Source organism: Hemibagrus wyckioides, linkage group LG25, assembly GCF_019097595.1.
Source record: "Hemibagrus wyckioides isolate EC202008001 linkage group LG25, SWU_Hwy_1.0, whole genome shotgun sequence".
NCBI lineage: Eukaryota > Metazoa > Chordata > Actinopteri > Siluriformes > Bagridae > Hemibagrus > Hemibagrus wyckioides.
The window spans coordinates 10,506,670-10,530,724 of record NC_080734.1 but is presented as its reverse complement, the minus strand read 5'-3'; the positions used below and the strand labels follow the sequence as shown (position 1 = coordinate 10,530,724).

The 24,055-nt window shown below is 39.8% G+C and overlaps 3 protein-coding genes across 3 annotated transcripts; all 3 read right to left on the bottom strand.

Moving 5' to 3' along the window:
* Positions 1-26: 26 nt before the first annotated feature.
* hebp2 (heme binding protein 2) lies at positions 27-2,555 on the bottom strand. Its single transcript, XM_058378507.1, has 4 exons — positions 2,496-2,555; positions 2,254-2,389; positions 320-500; positions 27-213 (listed from the first exon to the last, which is right to left on the bottom strand). The coding sequence occupies exons 1-4, from the start codon at positions 2,553-2,555 to the stop codon at positions 27-29; spliced, it is 564 nt and encodes a 187-aa protein (XP_058234490.1).
* On the bottom strand, positions 2,495-14,287 carry kif25 (kinesin family member 25). Its single transcript, XM_058379290.1, is given in 16 exon segments — positions 2,495-2,575; positions 4,690-6,459; positions 6,612-6,764; positions 7,342-7,554; positions 8,261-8,415; positions 8,869-9,045; positions 9,235-9,369; positions 9,484-9,572; positions 10,129-10,188; positions 10,414-10,453; positions 10,568-10,653; positions 10,931-11,034; positions 12,031-12,172; positions 12,693-12,818; positions 13,254-13,319; positions 13,459-14,287. Coding segments are annotated over 15 exon segments (1,767 nt in total). The 5' UTR covers positions 13,528-14,287; the 3' UTR covers positions 2,495-2,575; positions 4,690-6,307.
* An 87-nt stretch (positions 14,288-14,374) lies between these two features.
* Positions 14,375-23,766, bottom strand: acat2 (acetyl-CoA acetyltransferase 2). The gene is made up of 9 exons (XM_058379289.1): positions 23,568-23,766; positions 19,033-19,167; positions 18,671-18,852; positions 18,039-18,156; positions 17,733-17,876; positions 17,482-17,604; positions 17,166-17,320; positions 16,863-16,973; positions 14,375-15,332 (listed from the first exon to the last, which is right to left on the bottom strand). The coding sequence occupies exons 1-9, from the start codon at positions 23,608-23,610 to the stop codon at positions 15,162-15,164; spliced, it is 1,182 nt and encodes a 393-aa protein (XP_058235272.1). The 5' UTR covers positions 23,611-23,766; the 3' UTR covers positions 14,375-15,161.
* Between the last annotated feature and the right edge of the window lie 289 nt (positions 23,767-24,055).

The window sequence follows — 24,055 nt, the reverse complement described above, 5'->3', positions numbered from 1 at the left end:
TTTCCCCCCCTATGCACCCTGTAAACTCACTCCTGTCCCTCCTCCTGTATGAGCCAGACTTCGTTCCTGCGGTTGACGAGCTTGAAAGGACTGTCATAGCCCACACGGTAGTAGGGAGCCTCTTTGAATCTCATTCCATCCCTCTTCAAGCTCTCAATCAGCTTCAGTAACTCTTCACTGGTGTTCTGACTGTTAGCAAAGCCTCCAAAAGTCCTAACACACAAACACCAACAAATAAATAAAAATAAAAAATAAATAAAAATGCAAATGTGCAATATTTGCCTTGTTCACCGGTGCAAGTCTGCTTTAATGTAAATACCTGACAAACACAGTGAACTCCTTCCTGTTCTCAAAGAAGATTTCAGGGATGCTGGGTTTCGGGGGCTCGGCCTGGTGCTCCTCAGGGAGGTAAAAGGACACAGTGAAGGAGCTCTCGCATGTTGGTCCCTCTCCAGGGTTAACGAGACAGGTGACCGGGGAGGTCATGTCCACTGTCACCTCTGATACAGAGAACATCATCAAACAAAGAGAACTACAGAGCTATCTTACGTATTTCAAAAATTAAGCACAGTTCCCTCTCTTAAATAAAATCTGCTAGGATTAAAAATTTCTGTAGGCTCCCATTTTCTCAAGAGAAAATGAAAATGTGGTACATTTGACAATGTCATGGCTGACAGATGAGCTGATAAGGAATATGCTGATGTGCTGACTGTGGGGTATAAAAATGTTTTGACCCCTTTGTTTTATAGAGCCACTTTTATGAGTTATTTCTTTACCCATCAAAGTCGTTTATCACATGAACTGGCTAAAGATCAAACACAAGAAGTTTTAAGCTTAGCTGGGCTAGAAACATGGTTCTAGTCAGCATGTGGAACTGTATTTAATTGTATTAACCTAATAGCTGCCTGTTATTTCAGATTTCAAAATGTAATGTGGAATAAACCAAATTAATTCAAAGTACTGCAAACAGATGTTCATGGAGATGTTGGGTGTTCACTCCTCTGCCACCTTGTGGCAAGATTAGAACTTTTGTTTTGTAGCTCCACTGCTAAGAATATAAGATGTTTTCCATTTCCCATAACAACTAGTCCAGCTCCTGAACACAAACACATCAGTTTTCATCACACTGGTCACTATAAACTGGCCTTCCAGTAATGGAACTGATCACTGCAAAAATATTGCCAAAAGTTTTGGGACACCTGCCTTTACATGCACTTGAATGTAATATGGAGTTGGCCTGCCCTTTGCAGCTATAACAGCTTCTTCTGGGAAGGAACCACAAGGTTTAGGAGTGTGTTTATGGGAATTTTTAACCATTCCTCTAGAAGCGCATTTGTGAGGTCAGGCACTGATGTTGGACAAGAAGGTCTGGCTCATAGTTGTTAATCTTTCGGCTGCTCCCTACGTGTGTGAGGGGTCACCACAGCAGACCAACTGGTCCGCACATCAACTTGGAACAGGTTTTACACCAGATGCCCTTCCTGACACAACCCTCCCATTTTATCCGGGCTTGGGACTGGCACTACATCTAATGGCTGGGGTCGGGCACTGGCTGGGAATCGAACCCAGGCCTTCCACATGATAGGCACTACCACTGAGCCACCAGTGCCAAGGTCTGGCTCATAGTCTCCGCTCTAATCCATCCCAAAGGTGGTCTATCGGGTTGAGGTCTGGACTCTGTACAGGCCAGTCAAGTCCTCCACACCAAACTCTCTCATCCATGTCTTTATGGACCTTGATTTGTGCACTGGTGTGCAGTCATGTTGGAACAGGAAGGGGTCATCCCCAAACTGTTCCCACAAAGTTGGGAGCATGAAATTGTCCAAAATGTCTTGGTATGCTGAAACATTAAGAGTTCCTTTCACTGGACCTAAGGGGCCGAGCCCAACCCCTGAAAAACAAGACCTGAATTCAAGGATTTGGAGGGGTGTCCCAAAACTTTCAGCAGTATAGTGTATGTGACTACTTGTATTGTTGACACCATAAATGTTTACATTCACTAGACAGAAGAGAGTGTTTACACCTGCACGCTTACTTTAATCACACTTCAATATCTGCAGAAATCCTTCTTTCCCAAACTAACAGAAGAGATCAGTTAATTGATAAACTCAACCACAGAGATCGTTATTTATTTAGGCGAGTTCAACATCCTCTGATTGAAGGAAGCAAAGTAGAAACATACACTAAATTATTCACTTTACAGTGCTGCCAAAAAGCATTTCATATCGAACAAAAGTCTCATGCAAAGCTTACGCTTTTCATTATTCCCTTGGATGTATTTGAAGAGTCTCCTGAAGCCAGTGCTTAAAGCCTCGTCCTGCTCCGGGCCACTGACTGTAGTACTGACCCACTGTGTGGTGTGATAGGTCCGTACTTCATAGTCATCTCCCTGAAACACACACAAATGTATACACACACACACACACAGTGGCTTAAAAACAAGCCTGAATATCTAAGACACTGTGAAAAGTGTTATTTAGTCTGTTTTGACCAACCTTGCTTTTTTGAGTAGTATATTTTGGATTCTCGAAACCTCCAAACACCATTTTCCCCATAGCCCTCAGCATCTTCTCACCTTACACAACACCAACACAGCACAACTTACACAACATACACACCTTACACAACATACACAACACTAACATAATACAACTTACACAACATACACAACTTACACAACTTACACAACATACACACCTTACACAACTTACACAACATACACAACACTAACATAATACAACTTACACAACTTACACAACATAACACACCTTACACAACATACACAACTTACACAACATACACACCTTACACAACATACACACCTTACACAACTTACACACCTTACACAACATACACACCTTACACAACATACACAACACCAACATAATACAACTTACACAACTTACACACCTTACACAACATACACAACATACACACCTTACACAACATACACACCTTACACAACATACACACCTTACACAACATACACAACTTACACAACATACACAACATACACACCTTACACAACATACACAACACTAACATAATACAACTTACACAACATAACACAACATACACAACTTACACAACTTACACAACATACACAACATACACACCTTACACAACATACACACCTTACACAACTTACACAACATACACACCTTACACAACTTACACAACTTACACAACTTACACAACTTACACAACTTACACAACATACACACCTTACACAACATACACAACATACACACCTTACACAACATACACAACATACACACCTTACACAACATACACACCTTACACAACATACACAACACTAACATAATACAACTTACACAACATAACACACCTTACACAACATACACAACTTACAGAACTTACACAACATACACAACTTACACAACATACACACCTTACACAACTTACACAACATACACAACACTAACATAATACAACTTACACAACTTACACAACATACACACCTTACACAACATACACACCTTACACAACATACACAACACTAACATAATACAACTTACACAACTTACACAACATACACAACTTACACAACTTACACAACATACACACCTTACACACCTTACACAACATACACAACACTAACATAATACAACTTACACAACTTACACAACATAACACACCTTACACAACATACACAACTTACAGAACTTACACAACATACACAACTTACACAACATACACACCTTACACAACTTACACAACATACACACCTTACACAACTTACACAACATAACACACCTTACACAACATACACACCTTACACAACTTACACAACATACACAACATACACACCTTACACAACATACACACCTTACACAACATACACACCTTACACAACATACACAACACTAACATAATACAACTTACACAACATACACAACTTACAGAACTTACACAACATACACAACTTACACAACATACACACCTTACACAACTTACACAACATACACAACACTAACATAATACAACTTACACAACATACACACCTTACACAACTTACACAACATACACACCTTACACAACTTACACAACATACACACCTTACACAACATACACACCTTACACAACATACACACCTTACACAACTTACACAACATACACAACATACACACCTTACACAACATACACAACATACACACCTTACACAACATACACAACATACACACCTTACACAACATACACAACATACACAACATACACACCTTACACAACATACACAACATACACACCTTACACAACATACACAACATACACACCTTACACAACATACACAACATACACACCTTACACAACATACACACCTTACACAACTTACACAACATACACACCTTACACAACTTACACAACATACACACCTTACACAACTTACACAACATAACACACCTTACACAACATACACAACTTACACAACATACACACCTTACACAACATACACAACATACACACCTTACACAAGGCTAAAGGTAATAATACTGTCCGGAATAATAATAGTGCACGTGCTGTTATGCAATAATAATTCAATTAAATTCAGCTACTCAACTAGTTAGTTAACTTTAACTAAAATAACTCACGCAACTGCAAATGTCGCACTCTATATATGCAATGCAATCGTTTTATCTAGCAGTCTAAAAGAAATAAAACATTTCCTACCTGTTTCTTGTGACAGTAAAACCGCTGAACTCGTTAAAAAATTAGACTACTAGTTAGTAGTGGTTTAGTCAGTTGTTATATCAGAGGTTATCTAACGTCAGGCGCGCGAGACAGTCTTGTGTAATGTTTATCAACCCATGACACTGGGCACGTGACGCTTTCTCGGGTCGCCATTGGCTCTGCAAAGCGGCGCACGTTTACTGTGTTTCAAAACAACCGGAAGTACATATACACTAGATAATAATCTCTCGTTTTTATTTTCATTTAAATGACACTGTTGCACATGTTAAAAACAGCCCTGGTTTTTACTAAAATATGTAAAACATGCATGTGTTGAAATAAGGATTTCTAGACATTTCTTAACAAACAGAAAATAGGAAATAAGATGGCTGAAAGAATGAAGGCGTGAAATGGATGGGAATTATATCATGAGGAAAGAGTAGGGACCATGTACATTAGAAAAGACATGTACTGGATTCACTTTATACAACATCTTGCATATTTTAAAACCATACACTGTTGAATGAGGCAAAGTTCCTAGTGCCCATTTAAAGAGAAAATTCTTATGATAGGGAAGTGGTACACTACATTGCCAAAAGTTTTGGGACACCCCTCAAAATCATTCAGTTCAGGTCTTGTTTTTCAGGGGTTGGGCTCGGCCCCTTAGTTCCAGTGAAAGGAACTCTTCAGCAAAATAGAAATTTTGGACAATTTCATGCTCCCAACATTGTGGGAACAGTTTGGGGATGACCCATTCCTGTTCCAACATGACTGCACACCAGTGCAAAAAGCAAGGTCCATAAAGACATGGATGAGTGAGTTTGGTGTGGAGGAACTTGACTCAGAGTCCTGACCTCAACCTGATAGAACACCTTTGGCATGAATTAGAGTGGAGACTGTGAACCAGACATTCTCGTCCAACATCAGTTCCTGACCTCACAAATGCATTTCTAGAGGAATGATCAGTCAAAAAGTCCCATAAACACACTCCTAAACCTTGTGGAAAGCCTTCCCAGAAGAGTTGAAGCTGTTATAGTGTTATAACTTTTGGCAATATAGTGTAGCTCGCTGGTTAAGATGATGGATTACTGATTGGAAGGTTGTCAGTTCAAATCTCGATTGCTCAGTTGTATAAATGACATATATGGAAGCTGTTCTGGATAGAAGGGTACCAGAAATGTAAATGTTATGAGACCAAGGAAAATATAAGCATAACTTAGGTTTAAAGTGATAATTGTTCATTAAGAATGTTAACTCTTCTCCAATTGTGTAATCTTACCATTTAGCATTCGGTTTATAGAAAACCAGTCAAAACTGATTCCAACAATATGTATTTGAATATCTTGTTCTGTGCTTTATATATCAGCCAGTAACAATAGCAGTCTCAACAATATAGTAATTACATTAAAACACCAAATTAAAATATTCAGTACAGTAATTACATACAATAATAGTATTTTTATACCTCCCAGTCATAAAAAAGATGTGTATGTTCATATTCACCATGTGAGCTCTGTGCTGTGTAGTGACCATGACCTGGCCTCGCACGTAGGTTGATCCATTAAAAGCTGTAAACTGACAGATTTTATGCTCTGTGCTATTTTACAAGTCTGTTGGTTTACTTCCTCTTCAGCCCAGCATTCCTCCTGTGTGGTGTGTCTCTCTGAATCTGTCTGGTTCTGTAGCCAAAGCCCAAAGACTGCAGAGTCTCTGACAGAAAGTGTTGAGTGGGAGAGACACACAGCATCACCAGCAGCTTAGCATCACCTACTAGAAGGAGAGGAGGTAAATTTGCATCATTTGGCTCCATCAGAACTGATTTCACAGCACTGGTGGTGAATACAAATGCAATTTCTAAATATTTTGTTCCCTTCAAAGCACTGTTTGTATAAAACACATTTTTCCCTAATTATCATGCTCACCTATGGAGTCCTGTAGAAGGTGGGTAAGTTTGCTGTTACGGTATGGCACATGAGGACGTTGCTCTGCCAGAGCACCCAGAACAGACAAAGCAGAGAGACTACGGTTTATACAGGAGCTCTCCCACAAAGCTGCTCCACTGACCCCTGATGTGCCTACAAAAACACACACACACAAATTTCAAAACCAGTTTTTGTTTAGGGATCACAAAACTAGGGGAAAATTGGAAACTTGGATTTTGTATCAGCAGCGTGTTCTTATGTTTCTCCAAATAAATTTAATCCAGTGTCCAGTCTTATCAGGATAGGGTTGATGTTGGTGCAGGTTTTCATTTCAACCAAGCAGAAGCCACACTTGAGTCTACTCAAAGCCATGATCAACTGATTAAACAGGTGAAATTACATATTTCCTTACATTTTTCATTTTTTTATTCCCTGTTAATTTAATTAATTTACTAATTTTGCTATTAAACTGTCAATTATAAATATATAGCCATGGATTACTGAGGAGCTACAGTGTGTCTGTGTCTTTGTGGTCAGAACAACAATCATATAATAGTAGCCTGTGAGAAAGGGTTGTTTTTTTTTTCATAACATTTTTTCATGAGTAAGCAAAACACACAAACCTTCTGTTTGTTTCTTTTGTGCTGATAAGTGTCAGTGGTATAAGCAAGATAACTCCCATCGTTAAAATGCACAACTGCTTGGAACTGTGTAACTGATAGATTCTTACCTGCACACTCGCTGCCTGCCAGATCAACCAGCTGCAGCTTTGTTCTGAGGGGTTCCTGCCAAGAGGGAGGGCAGGGTGAATGGCAGGGGGAAGACTGTGGAGAAGAAGCAGAGCTGGAGGAGCGAGAGGAGGCAGCTATGGGGCAGCGGGGGCTCCACCACTGCTTCTGGGATCCACGCTGAACATTCTGTCTTACACTCTGCAACCTGTGAGCTGCAGTATTCACACACACACATACACACAGGTGTGGTCAGTTAATTAGTCACATTGCCCTTTGTCCATGGATTCATGCTCTTTCTCTGTCAACCTTATTCTAAACTTTACATGGAGTGGAGTTTCTCTCTTAAATTCACAGACTAGATAAGCTACTGTTTGGACATGAATGATAATGTATTCTGCAGATGTGTGAGAAAAGTCTTTAAAGGACTGTTAGATGGTCTGGCTCTTTTCAGATAAGGCTCAACTTTGAATGAAAGACTGTTTCTTTTCTAAGCTATATAACGTTTAATAAATAAATAAAATAAATAAATAAAAAAAATTTTCAACCAGTGCTTTGTACATTAGAATTACCGGAATAAAGTATGTGTGTGTGTGTGTGTGTGTGAGAGAGAGAGAGAGACAGAGAGAGAGAGAGAGAGAGAGAACAAGAGCCTGGTGGTGATGAGGTGTGTCAGCCTCAGTTATACCCGGTGTCAGGACACTGATGCTTCGAATTGTGTGTGTGTGTGTGTGTGTGTGTGTGTGTGTATGTGTGTGTGTGTGTGTGTGTGTGTATATGTGAGTGTCCAATGTGACAATGTCCATTGTTAAAAGTGCTATACAAATAAAATGTAATTAAAATGGAAATTGTATGTGTGTGTGTGTGTGTGTGTGTGTGTGTCTGTGTGTCTGTGTCCGTGTGTATGTGTGTGTATCATACTCAGTGCCTGTGGGTTAGGGTTCCTGGATGTGACAGTGAGAGTGACAACAAGGTGGGATCTGGAAGAGTCTCTGTGCACTAATGTTGGACTGTGGGCCCTCAGTCTCAACACTGCACTGAGCAGCTGCATCACCTCTGCTGAGCTATGAACTAACCTAAAATACACAAACACACACATACACACACACACACACACACACACATGTTTAGGATGGGTTATATAGGGAAACAAATGATCGTAATACCGTTACAAAAATATCATCACACAACATGCGTCACTGTTGCACACACAACACTGGCACTTTAAAATTAGAGAAAATATGGTGTTAGTGTTATTTTCATATCTCTATATCTTTTGAACATGTTGAACAGGAAACATAAATAATAAAAACGTTATAAAAGCGTTGGCAATACCGATGATACACAAAGCAATGATTACACAATTTCACACCTGTGCATAATACTGACCAGCATCAAATCCCAAATCCAGATGCACAGCAAGCAGAAACAACACTTACTCTTAAGAAACTCCTAAAAATTAAGAACAAACCATTTTTCTTCCTTTTGCCAGAAGGTGAGAAAGGTCTGGAGTTAGCAGTATTACTCACTCATATGTAAGACAGGGCACTTCACTAATGCCTGTGCTGGTCGTGATGACTTCTCTCTTAACCCCCACTGCTGCTCCATCCTCATCTTTGGCCAAAAGGTCCATTAGCTCATTATTATAAACCTCCACCATGGAAACCTCCACTGTGTGTCTTTCTGCTGGCTTCCCTGAGATCAACCTGACAAAAAATGCATGTAGCAGCAGATATTTAAAGTATATTTTTATTCTTAAAAAAGGATATCCTCTTATGGGGATAATAATAATAATCCAAAGTGTGATACAAAGTGACCAGAGGGCTAAATTGTAGGCTACATGTAGGCTAGACACTACATTTATGACAATAAATGACGTAAAGGTTGAGACTTACTTGAATAACTCTTTAGCTGCTTTGGGGATAATTCCTTCCTGTTCAGGATGTGTGCAATCCTCATCTTGAGATCCAATCATAGAATATGTCTTTCCGCTGCCTGTCTGCCCATAAGCCATGATACACACGTTATATCTGAATATAAGACACAAAATTCATTACAACATTCACCTTTACGCCGCTTAATATCAAAACAACAGCGATATTTGTTTGCTAAGAAGGGAAAATAATTCAAATCTTCAAGCTCACCCATCCAACAATGAAGTTAACAGAGGCTTTACTTCTTCAAACACAGCATCCTGCGCATCCTCTGGCCCATGTACCCTGTTAATCAGATACTCATGGTGAAAACACCCACAGAGATCCTTCGTATTAAAGGAATGGTCTAACGATTTTTCACCCTGTGTCTAACCCATCATTAGCGTATGTGTGATTACCCTGAACAGCACATTTCCTCTTTCTGAGAGAACAGAAAATTAGTTTACTCAAAACTCACTTGTAATGAAAGCCTGAAAAGAGGTGTTTAAAAGATTCATGCAATTTCTAGACTGTTGTTTTTATGTATTCTTTAGACAATCATATGTTCAAATTAAAATCTAAATCTGTATAGAGCGTCCTTTCAGAGAATGACTATTTTTTGATAAAGTATTAACATGTTAAGTTGTAAGTGACCACAAAACTGTGATTACTTACACTTTTATTTTGTAATGATCTTTTACCCCACTGATCTGGTATTGTGTGTAATTTTTGTTGTTTTTATTCAATACAAGGAAATGTATCAAAATTATTGTCTGGGTAATTTCACATACAGATGTAATGGCTAGTAAGAAACGATTATTTATGTAAAACTATTACTGTGCACTTGACTTTATGTCACGTGTCATGATAATATACCTCTCAAATTTTGTTCATTTGTAGACTCCCAGGCTTCGCACAATTCACAAGAACAGAGTCCTGGAAAAAAAAGTGATATGCCATGGTATTAGCAGGTCAGGGGCCTTTATAAATCACGCATATATAATGTTTATATATGCAAATTATTTATTGTTATATACTTATTATATATGCTAATTATTTGGACTGTGAAAATGCACTTCTGGTTAGATGCTAACTGTATTTCGTTGCCTTGTACCCACATGTGCAGTGACAATAAAGTTGAATCTAATCTAATTCACTTACATCACTAACAGCCTGCACCACCACCTCTGAGGATGAAGGCCTGAAAAGATAATTTGCACTAGCACTTCTGCACAATTATACTGACATATTGAGTCAATGAAGTGTGGGAGAAATTGCATCACCTCAGCTAAATAAGCATAGGATTTTTTTTTACCCATTAGTGGATAAAGAACTTTGGATGTGGTCAAAAGGCAGGAGAGGGCGCACCCTGCAGTGCACTCTAATATTACCCCTCAACTCCTGAAACCAAAATAAATAAATATAGTTCAAGTCATTTTAAAACATATCGAGTTGCACCAAAGAATACAACGATTTTCTTTCTGCTGATCCTAAATTTTATTCCTATATTTTATAATTTATTACATCCATTACAGCTGAAGTACCATGGCACTATAAAATCCAACAACCAGACCCCCACTGTAGATAACAAAGTTTATGTAATCTACAACACAGGTTAAACAAACCATTAATTGCATTTCATAAACTAACAAAATCAGTGATCAAATCAGGAGCTTACGATTAGTGTGTTGTGTATCTCCCTCCTCCTCATCCGCTCTACTCTGTGCCTCTCCTTTTCCTCTTGTAAGGAGTGCTCCAGAGAAGCCACCTGTGCCTGTAGCCCTATAATCACCAAACAGAAAGCAAATATCCTCAGTGCATACAGTCCAGATGGTCCTGTACCAAATAATTCAAAACTCTGATAGTGGAAATAATGGGAAATAGTGAAAAGTAAGTGTTAGAGAAAGAGAAAAACAAACAACACACTAACACTGCTTTCTTTATACTTTGCATTTAGATTTTTACATTACACACTACATATATTTGAGGCTTGACACTGTGTTTAGATTCGTATCACACATATTCTTAATTTTTAATTTTGTTTCCCTTGATGACATTCAATCAACTTTTTATATAAAAGGGGTGTAAGAATTCCTTATACATTATAGATATATATATATATATTTTTTTTTTTTCAGGGGATGGGCTTGACCCCTCTTAACCCCTTAGTTCCAGTGAAAGGAACTCTTAATGCTTCAGCATACCAAGACATTTTGGACAATTTCCCAACTTGGGGATCATCCATGTCTTTATGAACCTTGCTTTGTGCACTGGTGCGCATGGCTTGGTATGCTGAAGGATTAAGAGTTCCTTTCACTGGAACTAAGGGGTCAAGCCCAACCCCTTAATTCAATGATTTGGAGGGGTGTCCCAAAACGTTTGGCAATATAGTGTAAGTGGACCAAAAATACATTATAATAATAGAAACTACCCCAAATGAGAGAGACAGACTAACCAGAGAAATGGTGTTGCAAATGCCAATGGGTTAAGAAGTACTGGAAACACTGACCATATAGCAAGAGCAAAAAAACTTAACAGAACAGCAAAGAGTAATTGTGAACATGTCATGCCTGCACATGCACACACACACACACACTCCATCAAGCACTGTCCCTGCCCAAAAAAACAAACAAACAAACAAAAAGAAATCTACACACTGTGCTGGTTTAAGGCCTATTATATCTACTGACAGATGATTGATGACAGGTGAGTTACATACTGGACCGAAGATGGAAAAATGTAAATCTGCTTAATTAATTAATTTCTATAATCACTTACTCTGAGTGTCACCAGCCTGGTCACTCTGGACAGCTCTGCTAATGATGCCCATCCACTCCGACAGCTGTTTGCTCTGGTTCTCCAGCTCTGTAGCCAGGCCCACGTATGCAGCAAAAACATTCCTCAAATCTTTCTTCAGAGCCTGAAAACAGTGTTACAATAAAACAAACTGAAAAATAGTGGATTTTGGAATAGTGGATAGTACCACTTGGATACCATGGTTGTAGATTTAACCTGCTGCCAGGTTGGTCTTGCGCTCAGTCACTGAACATTTGATGGCTTCAGCAGGAACAAATTAAATGAATATGGAATGAATTCAGAAATTACGTTGAAGTTACTCAAAAGCTCCCGGCTACACAGTTGCACTTGACTATATGCAGTTTTAGAAAGGACATTATTGAATCGTACTCTCCAGTGTCGCACAGTTAAGGCTGGTGTTCCTTTCGAGTCTGGTTTTCTCTCAAGGTTTCTAGTCTTTCCTTACCACTGTTTCCTCAGGCTTGCTCAATAGGAATACTTCTAAATTTAAGTTAATGGTAATTTAGTTTTATTTTGACTTTTTAAGATTGTTGTAAAGTTGCTTTGAGACAATGTCCATTGTGAAAAAATGTCACACAAACTGTGAAGACAGGAACAATCAACTGTTTCCTACGTGACCTTACCTGGACGTGTGAGAGAAGTTTGGCCAGGGGAACAAGAGTGCTCTTTTGCACATTTCCCTGGTGTTGACAGTGCCTCTTTGCCAGAATCACATCCTCCTCTTGATCCCTTCGAAGTTTTCCCATACACTTGAGTAAGATTAAAAGATGAAAAGGTCACATATAATAACAAAATCATTTACACTGGAACAAATCAGAAAACTGACCCTGCTTTACTGCAGATCTTATTCCTCAGAAATCCCCCTAGGTTTTTGGTTGTTTTTCTTCTTTATTATATCCTATGATAACATGATGAGCTTTTTATCTCTAATTTAACCTTCCTTACGGTCAGAAGTAAATCACAGACACTTGCCATGGTGACAAACCTCTTACCTCAGTGTAAAACCATCTGTCTGTACAAATCCCTAACTGTAACGTAGAAGCAATGACCATATACCTGGTATTCAATTCCACAAATGAGCTGATTTGCTCACCATTACAGAAAAACAAAACATCCTTTCATAGCATATATGCCTATTGATATTTTTAGTTACATAATAAAAATTTGCAACGTTATTAAGTTACCTCAGCAAGTCTCAGGTGAAGAAGCGCAGTCTCCGTCTCCAGCTCTAAAATCCGTTCTTCTTTACTCTGAAATGTAATATTCATAACGACTTAAACAAGCCATTTCCTTAAAAGACTACAGGCATGGCTTAGTGTTAGCTGATTCTACATCTGAGCTTCAGTCATCATCTTCCTGTCACTGAACGGTTTGAAGAAAGGCACTTACTCGGAGTTTGTGCTCCAGAAGGTGCACCTGATGAGCAAAAATTTGGTCTCTCTTAAGAAAATGTGGCATTTTATAAAACTCAGAAGGCGAATGTGAAAGAAATGTCACCAGGAGTTAACTCTGTTGGCCAGGTGCACTACAGTAGGCCAATTAAAGGATTAACTCCTTTCTAATATAGCTGTCTGTCAGGACGCATCCTTCCACACTTCCGCACAGAGTATAGTTATTCACAACTAGTACAGAAATACTTAACATATATATACCAGCTGTAGTGTCCTGTTACCCAACATTCACTTTTTTCCAGCATAGCTCAGTGTATGATTAGCACATTACCGAATTATGAAATGTATTTATCTTTGTCTTTACATTATAGTGCTGAATAATTTATTTCGACAGGCTTTAATCCCTCAGTGGTTGGGTTTGTTCCCTGTGAAGAAATTGAACCCAGGCCATGGCAATGAGAAAGATGGAAAGGTCCGATGGGATTTGCTGAGAAAGATGGAGAAAGATGGAAAGTGCAAGCTCATATTGGCCTGCCAAACCAGCCCACTGTACTGCAGTAAACTCCACCAGGGGACCATAAACTGCAATATTTAAAAATGACACATTAAAGGAAGACACTTCAACCGGGTAACTATAGGGATGCAGAAGAAAACCAGAGCTCTGCAGAAGAAATTACACCTTTTATGATTTGGATGGATGGATGGATGGATGGAAGGAAGGAAAGAAGGAAGGAAGGAAGGAAGGAAGGAAGGAAGGAAGAAAAAAAAATACACACCTTGCCCTTTACCATTATATTCACAATTTAATTGTCTGTGGTGTTAGATAGATAGATAGATAGATAGATAGATAGATAGATAGATAGATAGATAGATAGATAGATAGATAGATAGATAGATAGATAGACCACAAAGTGTAAGATTAAATGTTTTTATTTACTGAGTTTAATATGTAAACATGTTTTCCCTCAAGGCGTTAACCCTCACATACAGTATTACATATACAGGATTCATCAGGCTGTCGACAGGAAGCACAGGACTGAGGCTGATTTAGCCTTATGGCACAAATTTATTATATAGGCTAAGGCAATTCTAAGGTAGAAGACATTTCTTAATTGATCTATATAACTAGTAACTATTTTTACCTGTTAGTATAATTAAAACTCTGACCTGGAGGTAAAGTGAGGCATAGTGACTCTGAGCCACAGGAAGAGAAAGATGTAGAACCAGAAGGAATGTTTGAAGGTAGAAGCTTTCACTGCTTTCTATTAAGCTTTACAGTTGTTGTTGTTTGCATCTACAATCAATACATTTCTAAGTAACTTTATTTACTACGATAATTTACTACGATAATAGAGCAGATAGAAGATTTTAAACTTTAGTTTTAGGTTTATATCTTAAGATATCTTAATCTCACCCCATTCAGCATCTTACCCCAAGCACTGCAAACTACGTAAACTTCAGACAAGGACAGTCACAGTAGAACTGAGGATTTATGTACATGTTTTTCAAAGATGATCATTTGTTAATTAATACTTCAGAGAATCCCATTCACTGGTTCCAATGAGATGACTGAATTATAAAAATATAACCTATTTCCGTAATATAATTTAAAACAATTTCAGCAAATTAGTGTATGTTTGTAAGACCTGATCCAGTTTTCTAGAACAGCAGCTGGTCTGTACATGTGTGTTTGAGGGCGAATTAAATTCTCTCTACACACATTGCAATTCCCATTCCTCCTCCGATGCACAGTGCAGCAACACCTTTCCTTCCTCCCGTCCTCTGAAGTGCATGCAGGAGGGTCACCAGCACCCTGCAGCCAGACATACCCAGAGGATGACCCAGAGAGATGGCTCCACCACAGACGTTCACCTGCAACAGGAAAACAAACACAGCCGTCAACACATGATACATGAATTGATATAAATGAGAGAGCTACAAGGTAATGTGGCAATGCAGAGTTTTATTCCTTAGTTATCCTCAAACATGACAACAGACATTGGGATTGGCATTTTGTAAATGTTTAAGTGACTGAATGTTCATCTATGTTATGTAGCTAAAATATGGCCAAACTTTCATATTATATACCGATCAGGCATAACATTATGAAGTGATTGTGAAGTGAATTACACTGATGATCTCCTCATCATGGCACCTGTTAGTGGGTGGGATATGTTAGGCAGCAAGTGAACATTTTGTCCTCAAAGTTGATGTGTTAGAAGCAGGAAAAATGGACAAGCGTAATGATTTTAGCGAGTTTGACAAGCGACAAATTGTGATGGCTAGACAACTGGATCAGAGCATCTCCAAAACTGCAGCTCTTGTGGGGTGTTCCCGGTCTGCAGTGGTCAGTATCTATCAAAAGTGGTCCAAGGAAGGAACAGTGGTGAACCGGTGAGAGGGTCATGAGCGGTCAGGGCTCACTGATGCACGTGGGGAGTGAAGGCTGGCCCGTGTAATCCGATCCAACAGACGAGCTACTGTTACTCAAATTGCTGAAGAAGTTAACGCTGGTTCTGATAGAAAGGTGTCAGAATACACAGTGCATGATGGGTCAGGGCTGTTTTGGCAGCAAAAGGGGGACCAACACAATATTATAATGGTCATAATGTTATGCCTGGTCGGTGTATGTTTATGATAATAAACGCATCACTACTTTTTTTGTGTCCCAACATGATATTTAATTTAAAACTGGCACAATTTTATTTCCTGTACAGAAACAGCTTCTTCAGAGAAACTTATATAGTAGTTAATATTTGTGTTAAAAATGAATTACCATTTCATTAATTGCAACTAATGAACACAATCCACATTTTTTCTTGGACTCTATTCAAGCTACTGCAATAGTTAATAAATGCAGGTATATCACGTGCCCAGTCTAAGATGCAAAGGTTCGATGATACACTGAAGATTAAGAAGATTAGGGTCAGCTCAAAATAGAGGTCACGACTTGTACTAAGCAACAGGTTTGTTATCAGTTTGTATGCGTCAGTGACAATCCACTAGGTGTTCCCACATGGACAACCTAAAGATAAACAATGCAAACCTAAATCTCACCCTTGCGTCTGTGGATAATCTCAGATTTGGGCCTAAGAATTGCTGCGATCATAAAAGCTTTCCTTTGTTCATCCCAGCACTCACATTTTGAAAATGCTTTCTGGTGTCACCCAAAATAGGATGAGATCCATTTTAGTCTTTTACTCTTGTGTCATATTAGGCAGTTTTTTATTTCCACTGTTGTGTCTGGCTCACTCATTAAGGATCTACACTTACATCTGGATTTCTGTAGTTGATTTGTAGCCTTGTCTATTGTTTAAACATCTCTTCATTCCAATTAACACATGCTTCTCACACATGCTCTTCACATGCTTCGAGTTGAGCGAAAGAAATGAAATTGACAACCTTGTCAGGATTCAGACCAAGTTCCTGAACCACTGCGAGACACTGAGCGGCGAAGGCCTCGTTGATTTCATACAGATCCACCTCAGACAGCTGCCAGCCAGCCTTCTCTGTCTAGTGATACAGAACATGCATTTTTGATTTATCAGTAACTGAAAACATTTGTATTACAACAGTATACCAATATGAGTAAACGCTTTAAAAACAATTAAATTTTTCCAAAGAAATAGACAGTTTAGAAGAAAGGTCAACATTTTTGTTTTTATAATGGAATGACTAGCCATCTGTGCACCGAGGGACACTCACTGCTTTTCTGATGGCTGATATTGGCCCTGTGCCCATGATGGAAGGATCAAGGCCAGTTTGAGCCCAAGAGACAATCCGTGCCATTGGTTGGAGACCACGCCTCTGAGCCTCTGATTGGCTCATGAGCACAGCCGCTGCAGCCCCATCATTTATTCCTGTGGAAGAGAAAGCAGGCACCAGATAATATCTACTGTAGACAATGCAAAAATGATGAGGGACAAAGATTTTGTAAGTGCAAGACTGTCTTGCTGAGCAACATTTAGAAGTGAATGAACTCTGGGTTATTTAGCTAATCAGATCAGTCTCTTTTATTTACCTGATGCATTGCCAGCCGTGACGGTGCCAGACCCGTCCTGCAGAAAATAGGGCTTCAGCTTGGACATGGCATCCATGTTGCTCCCATGACGAGGAAATTCATCAACTTTAACTTCTACTGGACCTAATAAAAATAATATAATAATTTGTAAATATAAACTAATTAAAAAAAATACTCTTAAACCAGCCAAATCTGAATGAGAAAAAAGTAAGAAAAAATAACTGACTAAGATATCTGGCACAGCATGTTACCTTTTCTTGAAGGAACAATAACTGGAACAATCTCCTGGTTAAAGTGACCAGCCTTCTGGGCTGCCTCGGTTCTGCTCTGTGACGTGACCGCATACTGATCCTGAGCTTCTCGGGTCACACCCCACTGCTTAGCCACGTTCTCCGCTGCAAAGGAACAACAAAATTATACATCAAAAAACTTAAAATGACTTTCTGGTCTATAAAAGTGGAATTGTAATATACTGAACTGGTGTGATTAGAGCGCCAACATGGGAAATATGGGAAAAAAATGGGAAATATGAAAATGTCAGTGCTGGTCAAGCATACCTGTGATACCCATATGGTAGTTGTGAAAAGCATCAGTGAGTCCATCTGCCACTATAGAGTCCTGCAATGTCCCATCTCCCATCTTGATTCCTGACCTCATTTGCACTGTGTGAGGTGCCTAAGGACCAACGTGTACACAAAAATCCTCTCTGTAATATGCTGCTGTCCATTCATGTTTAAATATTCTGTTTAAGATACGATATAACTTCTAATTTATTAATCCAGAAAGAAATTCTTTTGCCAGAGACTGCTTCAGATATCACAAGTGAAATAAATATAAGTGAAATAAAATGTAAACAAAATGCACAAAAAGGAGCTAGAGAATTAAGAGCAGATAATATGTTATTGCACATGGTATGATCTTAACAAACATATTGTTTTCAAATAAAATTGAATTTTAAATAAAAAATTCAGACCAAACAAATGAAAAGGATGCTAAAGTCTGTGAAAACGCTTTCCTTTCTGATCTATGTAGCTACAGAAGTCTCTGGTCTGAGGAACTGCCTAATTTTTCCAAATATTTGTACTGGAAATATTTTTGCTCAGTTCCACAGAAATGCTTTGCTGAGTCTGCAACCAGATTGCGGTATGCCATTTTTTGGTGCCTGAGCTGAGCTCTAAATAATACCTACCCGGCTCATGCTCTCCATGCCCCCTGCAACCACGACTGTGGACTCTCCCATTATGATGGACTGAGCTCCAAGACACACAGCTTTTAGACCAGATCCACACACCATCTGACAGCTCCATGCAGGCACAGGGTACGGGATTCCTGCGGCAACACTAGCCTGACGTGTAGGGTTCTGTCCATTACCTAGAAACACCAAGTGTAAAAAGTCAGCATTGAACAAGGATTCCATTACTTACATTACTATTATTAAATATCACAGTGCCACTTAAATTAAAACAATTTTTGAGAATCCTATGCAGTCGATATGTCATTTTCTCCTAAGGTAAATACCTTGATAACTAATTTATGCTGTAAACATTTTACCTGCAGTGAGGACATGTCCCATGATGACCTCGGATACCTCATCTGGCTTTACATCAGCCCTCTTCAGGACATCCTTAATGACTCCTGAAGCCAAATCAGAAGGAGCCACACTGCTCAGGGCCCCATTAAAGGATCCTTGAAAGACAAAAAAATGTTTAAAACCACAAAGAACTACACTTTCTCATTTTTTTTTTATAATACATTCATACACTATAGTAAAACATGCAACTCTAACATAATCAGGAGCAGCATTAAAGGGATCATTGGAACGGACTAACCTGTGTGAGAGAGGATTCATTCATTCATTTATTTAATGCTTCTGTTTTTTATAGAAATTAATATCAGATCAGTGATCACTCTGCCCTCATAATAATATTTCACAATACACTGTTCATTTCCACACACATGGACAAAATTGTTGGCACCCTTACATTAAATAAAGAAAAACCCACAATTATTGTTTTTTAAGTGAATAATTCACAGGGATGCACTGCAGCATTGAAGGGTTGCCAATGCCAATGGTAAATATACAGCTCTGGAAAAAAGTAAGAGACCGCTGCAAAATTTCTTATGTTTTTTCTTACAGGTCATGTATTGGTGAGATGAACAGTTTTGTTTCATTTTTTGTGAACTGCTGACAATATTTCTCCTAAATTCAAAATATAACTATTGTTATTTCGAGGGTATATTTAAAGGAAATGACAACACGTCAAAATAACCCAAGATCATGCAGTATTTGCAGAGCTTTAACAACTCAAATAAAACAAAATGCAATTAATTTGTATATAAATTGTGTTAATGCTTTGGCTAAATAACATTAAGAAATCAGTATTTGGTGGAATAACCCTGATTTGCATGCGTTTTGGCTCCATGCTCTCCACCAGTTTCTCACATTGCTGTTGGGGAAGTTTATACCACTCTTTTTGCAAAAAAGCAAAAAAAAAAGCTCAGCTTTGCTTGATGGTTTGTGATCATCCATCTTCCTCTTGATGGCATTCCAGAGGTTTTCAATAGGGTTCAAATCTGGAGATTGGGCAGTGGTCTCTTATTTTTTTTCCAGAGCTGTATATACACTACTCACAAAAATTTAAGGATAGTCGGCTTTCGGGTGAAATTTCAGGATGCACCTAAAATGCACTATAACCTTTACAGGTGAACTTAATTTGACCTTCTCTACAATTTTGAATGCACATGTCCAACTGTTCAGTGTTTCAGTACTTTTTGCATAACTTGCTGTTCTCTAACAAGGTGCTTAACGGCAAAATTCACAACTGGTGTTTGATCCATGAATCGACCAATAGATTTTCTGGTTCAATTAGAATTGGTATTTAAACAGTCCTCTTCATCATGCTGTTCACATTTTGACATCATGAGACCAAGACCACACCTAACAATTGATCAACAGTACCTCGCCATTGCAAGGCTTCAAACAGGATGTTCTCAGAGGGAAGTGGCCACTGAGCTTAGAGTGTCATCAGCAGGTTGCGACAGAGATACAGAGAGACTGGAAGAGTCATAGAAAAGCATAGAAGTGGACGTCCTTTGGCCACATCCCACGTTGATGACCACTTCATTGTGAACAGTGCCCTGTGGAGCCGGATGATGAATGCCACTCAACTCCAGGCACATTTAAGGGAGGTGAGAGGCACCCAAGTGTCACGTCAGACCATTCGAAACTGTGTACATCAGCATGGTCTGCGTGCTAGACGACCTGCAAGGGTACCTGACCACACCACCAGGCACAGGCGTCATCGTCTTGCATGGGCCAGCTGGACGAGGGACCAGTGGGCCTCAGTGCTGTTCTCTGATGAAAGTTGATTCATGTTGAGCAGAAATGATGGCTGCCAACGATGTTGGAGACGTCAAGGAGAGCGCTATGCATCAGCCACTGTTGTGGTGGTGTTACAGTCTGGGCAGGTGTGTCTACTCAATACAGAACTGCCCTACATCTTGTGAACGGTACAGTGACAAGCCAATAACCAGAATAACATCATTAATCCAGTCATTGTGCCCCTGCATGAACAACACAGGCCTAATTTCATCTTCATGGACGACAATGCTCCAGCTCATCGAGGTCGCATCATTAGGGAACGGCTGCTGGAGGCTGGGGTACCTCAAATGGAGTGGCCTGCACTTTCTCCAGACCTGAATCCCATAGAAAACCTATGGGATCAGCTGAGTCGCCGTGTAGAGGCTCGTAACCCTGCACCCCAGAACCTCAATGACCTGAGGGCTGCCCTTCAAGAAGAGTGGAATGCCATGCCTCAGCAGACAATAAGTCGACTCGTTAACAGCATGAGACGTGGTTGTCAAGCTGTAATTGATGGTCAAGGCCACATGACAAATGATTGAGACACTGACATTTTTTGTTGTGGTATACCCACCACTGTTGTTGGCTTTTGTTTCAATAAATTGTTTGAGATGAGGAAATCACCATTGCATGCTTCTACTTAAATGCCCTACTTTCATGATATAATATCACTGTAGCATGAACTTTTTACATTTTCCATAAATTTCACCCAAAAGCCAAATATCCTTAACTTTTTGTGAGTAGTGTATATATAATCCTCAGGAGAGTCCACTACTGGTTAATGAAGTGACGTCATGTGAATATTTAAAATATTTATTATGGGTATTATTAATATATTGATCAGTTTTTTACATCTTATAATGAATGAGTTATGAAAGAAATTGTGCACGAGCCTTTAAAACTGATTCACATATAGATGTTAAAACTGTCCCATTTCATGCACATAGCTTGCTGTGAAGGATAATTTACCTGTTTAAAATTTCTCAAATAAAAGTGCACAAACATGCCGCCCAAACCGTGTAATCACCCGAATATCAATTAACTTATTACCCTGTAAATACACTATATTGCCAAAAGTATTCGCTCACCCATCCAAATAATCAGAATCAGGTGTTCCAATCACTTCCATGGCCACAGGTGTATAAAATCAAGCACCTAGGCATGCAGACTGTTTTTACAAACATTTGTGAAAGAATGGGTCACTCTCAGGAGCTCAGTGAATTCCAGTGTGGAACTGTGATAGGATGCCACCTGTGCAACAAATCCAGTCATGAAATTTCCTCACTCCTAAATATTCCACAGTCAACTGTCAGCTGTATTATAAGAACGTGGAAGTGTTTGGGAACGACAGCAACTCAGCCACGAAGTGGTAGGCCACGTAAACTGACGGAGCGGGGTCAGCGGATGCTGAGGCGCATAGTGCGAAGAGGTCACCAACTTTCTGCAGAGTCAATCGCTACAGACCTCCAAACTTCATGTGGCCTTCAGATTAGCTCAAGAACAGTGCGCAGAGAGCTTCATGGAATGGGTTTCCATGGCCGAGCAGCTGCATCCAAGCCATACATCACCAAGTGCAATGCAAAGCGTCGGATGCAGTGGTGTAAAGCACGCCGCCACTGGACTCTAGAGCAGTGGAGACGCGTTCTCTGGAGTGACGAATCGCACTTCTCCATCTGGCAATCTGATGGACGAGTCTGGGTTTGGCGGTTGCCAGGAGAACGGTACTTGTCTGACTGCACTGTGCCAAGTGTAAAGTTTGGTGGAGGGGGGATTATGGTGTGGGGTTGTTTTTCAGGAGCTGGGCTTGGCCCCTTAGTTCCAGTGAAAGGAACTCTGAATGCTTCAGCATACCAAGACATTTTGGACAATTCCATGCTCCCAACTTTGTGGGAACAGTTTGGAGCTGGCCCCTTCCTCTTCCAACATGACTGTGCACCAGTGCACAAAGCAAGGTCCATAAAGACATGGATGACAGAGTCTGGTGTGGATGAACTTGACTGGCCTGCACAGAGTCCTGACCTCAACCCGATAGAACACCTTTGGGATGAATTAGAGCGGAGACTGAGAGCCAGGCCTTCTCGTCCAACATCAGTGTGTGACCTCACAAATGCGCTTCTGGAAGAATGGTCAAAAATTCCCATAAACACACTCCTAAACCTTGTGGACAGCCTTCCCAGAAGAGTTGAAGCTGTTATAGCTGCAAAGGGTGGACCGACGTCATATTGAACCCTATGGATTAGGAATGGGATGTCACTTAAGTTCATATGCGAGTCAAGGCAGGTGAGCGAATACTTTTGGCAATATAGTGTATTTGCTTTCTGCCTCGTATGTCACGCGCTACATGCCCATCAACCAACCCCTTTAAAAATCCAGCCTAAGAACGAGAGCTTTCTCTCTGGTGACCTGGGTTTGGCCAATCACAAAGAGTCGCTCGTGCATGACCCTACTCAACCAATCAGAGACTAGAGTAACCTGTGCGCGAACCAATCAAATCTCTTCAACGACAACTCATCATCAGCACAAAGAGCTAACACGAGTTCATATTGTGAGCTGATTAACTTATAAAAAATTTGCGACACACAGAAATAACCCTTAAAGCAGTACTCGGTTATAAAACGATTCTTTAGCGTTCAAATAAAACAGAAAGCGTGTATAAATTGTTCGTTGCCTGATCTGTCAGTCTCAGGTGATCTCCATAGAGACAGTCACAGAGAGTGGACATTACCTATAGGCGTCCTGGCCGCAGACACGATCACTACAGTGTCCATTTCTCTCCGCAGGGTGCTCTCTGTCAGTGCAGCAATCTCACTATAAACTCAGTTCCCTGTGCACAGAGCTCTTACTCACACACCAGGGGAGGTTCCTGGTTAGAGCGACGCTTCATTGATTTTTTTTTACCGTCGCAGACAACAGGGAAAATCCGGTAAGCCTTCAGAAATCTCCAGAACCTGCCTTCAGCGCCCCCTGGAGGTCTGGATGAACAGAGCTCTGCACCATTAACCCAGTGGATCCCAAATCTCACTCCTGTTACTGTGAGGAAGATCAGTTTCAAGCTACAACTTCCGTATATAAAAATGCATGCTTCATGTGAAGGCCACTATTTTGTAACGTTAGAACTTCTCATAGATGGTTATATTGCTTTTCATGACCTTTTATATTTGGTGTTCATAAAGCAATGTGATAATGCTTGTTGATCTAATGATTAGACAGATT

Coding starts and splice junctions, on each gene's coding strand:
- hebp2 (XM_058378507.1), bottom strand. CDS start 2,555: ATGGGGAAAATGGTGTTTGGAGGTTTCGAGAATCCAAAATATACTACT. Junction 2,390..2,495: donor ATACTACTCAAAAAAGCAAG/GTTGGTCAAAAC, acceptor TGTGTGTTTCAG/GGAGATGACTATGAAGTACG. Junction 501..2,253: donor CCAAGGGAATAATGAAAAGC/GTAAGCTTTGCA, acceptor TCTCTGTATCAG/AGGTGACAGTGGACATGACC.
- acat2 (XM_058379289.1), bottom strand. CDS start 23,610: ATGGACACTGTAGTGATCGTGTCTGCGGCCAGGACGCCTATAG. Junction 18,853..19,032: donor GGGACATGTCCTCACTGCAG/GTAAAATGTTTA, acceptor TGGTGTTTCTAG/GTAATGGACAGAACCCTACA. Junction 18,157..18,670: donor GCATGGAGAGCATGAGCCGG/GTAGGTATTATT, acceptor GTTGGTCCTTAG/GCACCTCACACAGTGCAAAT.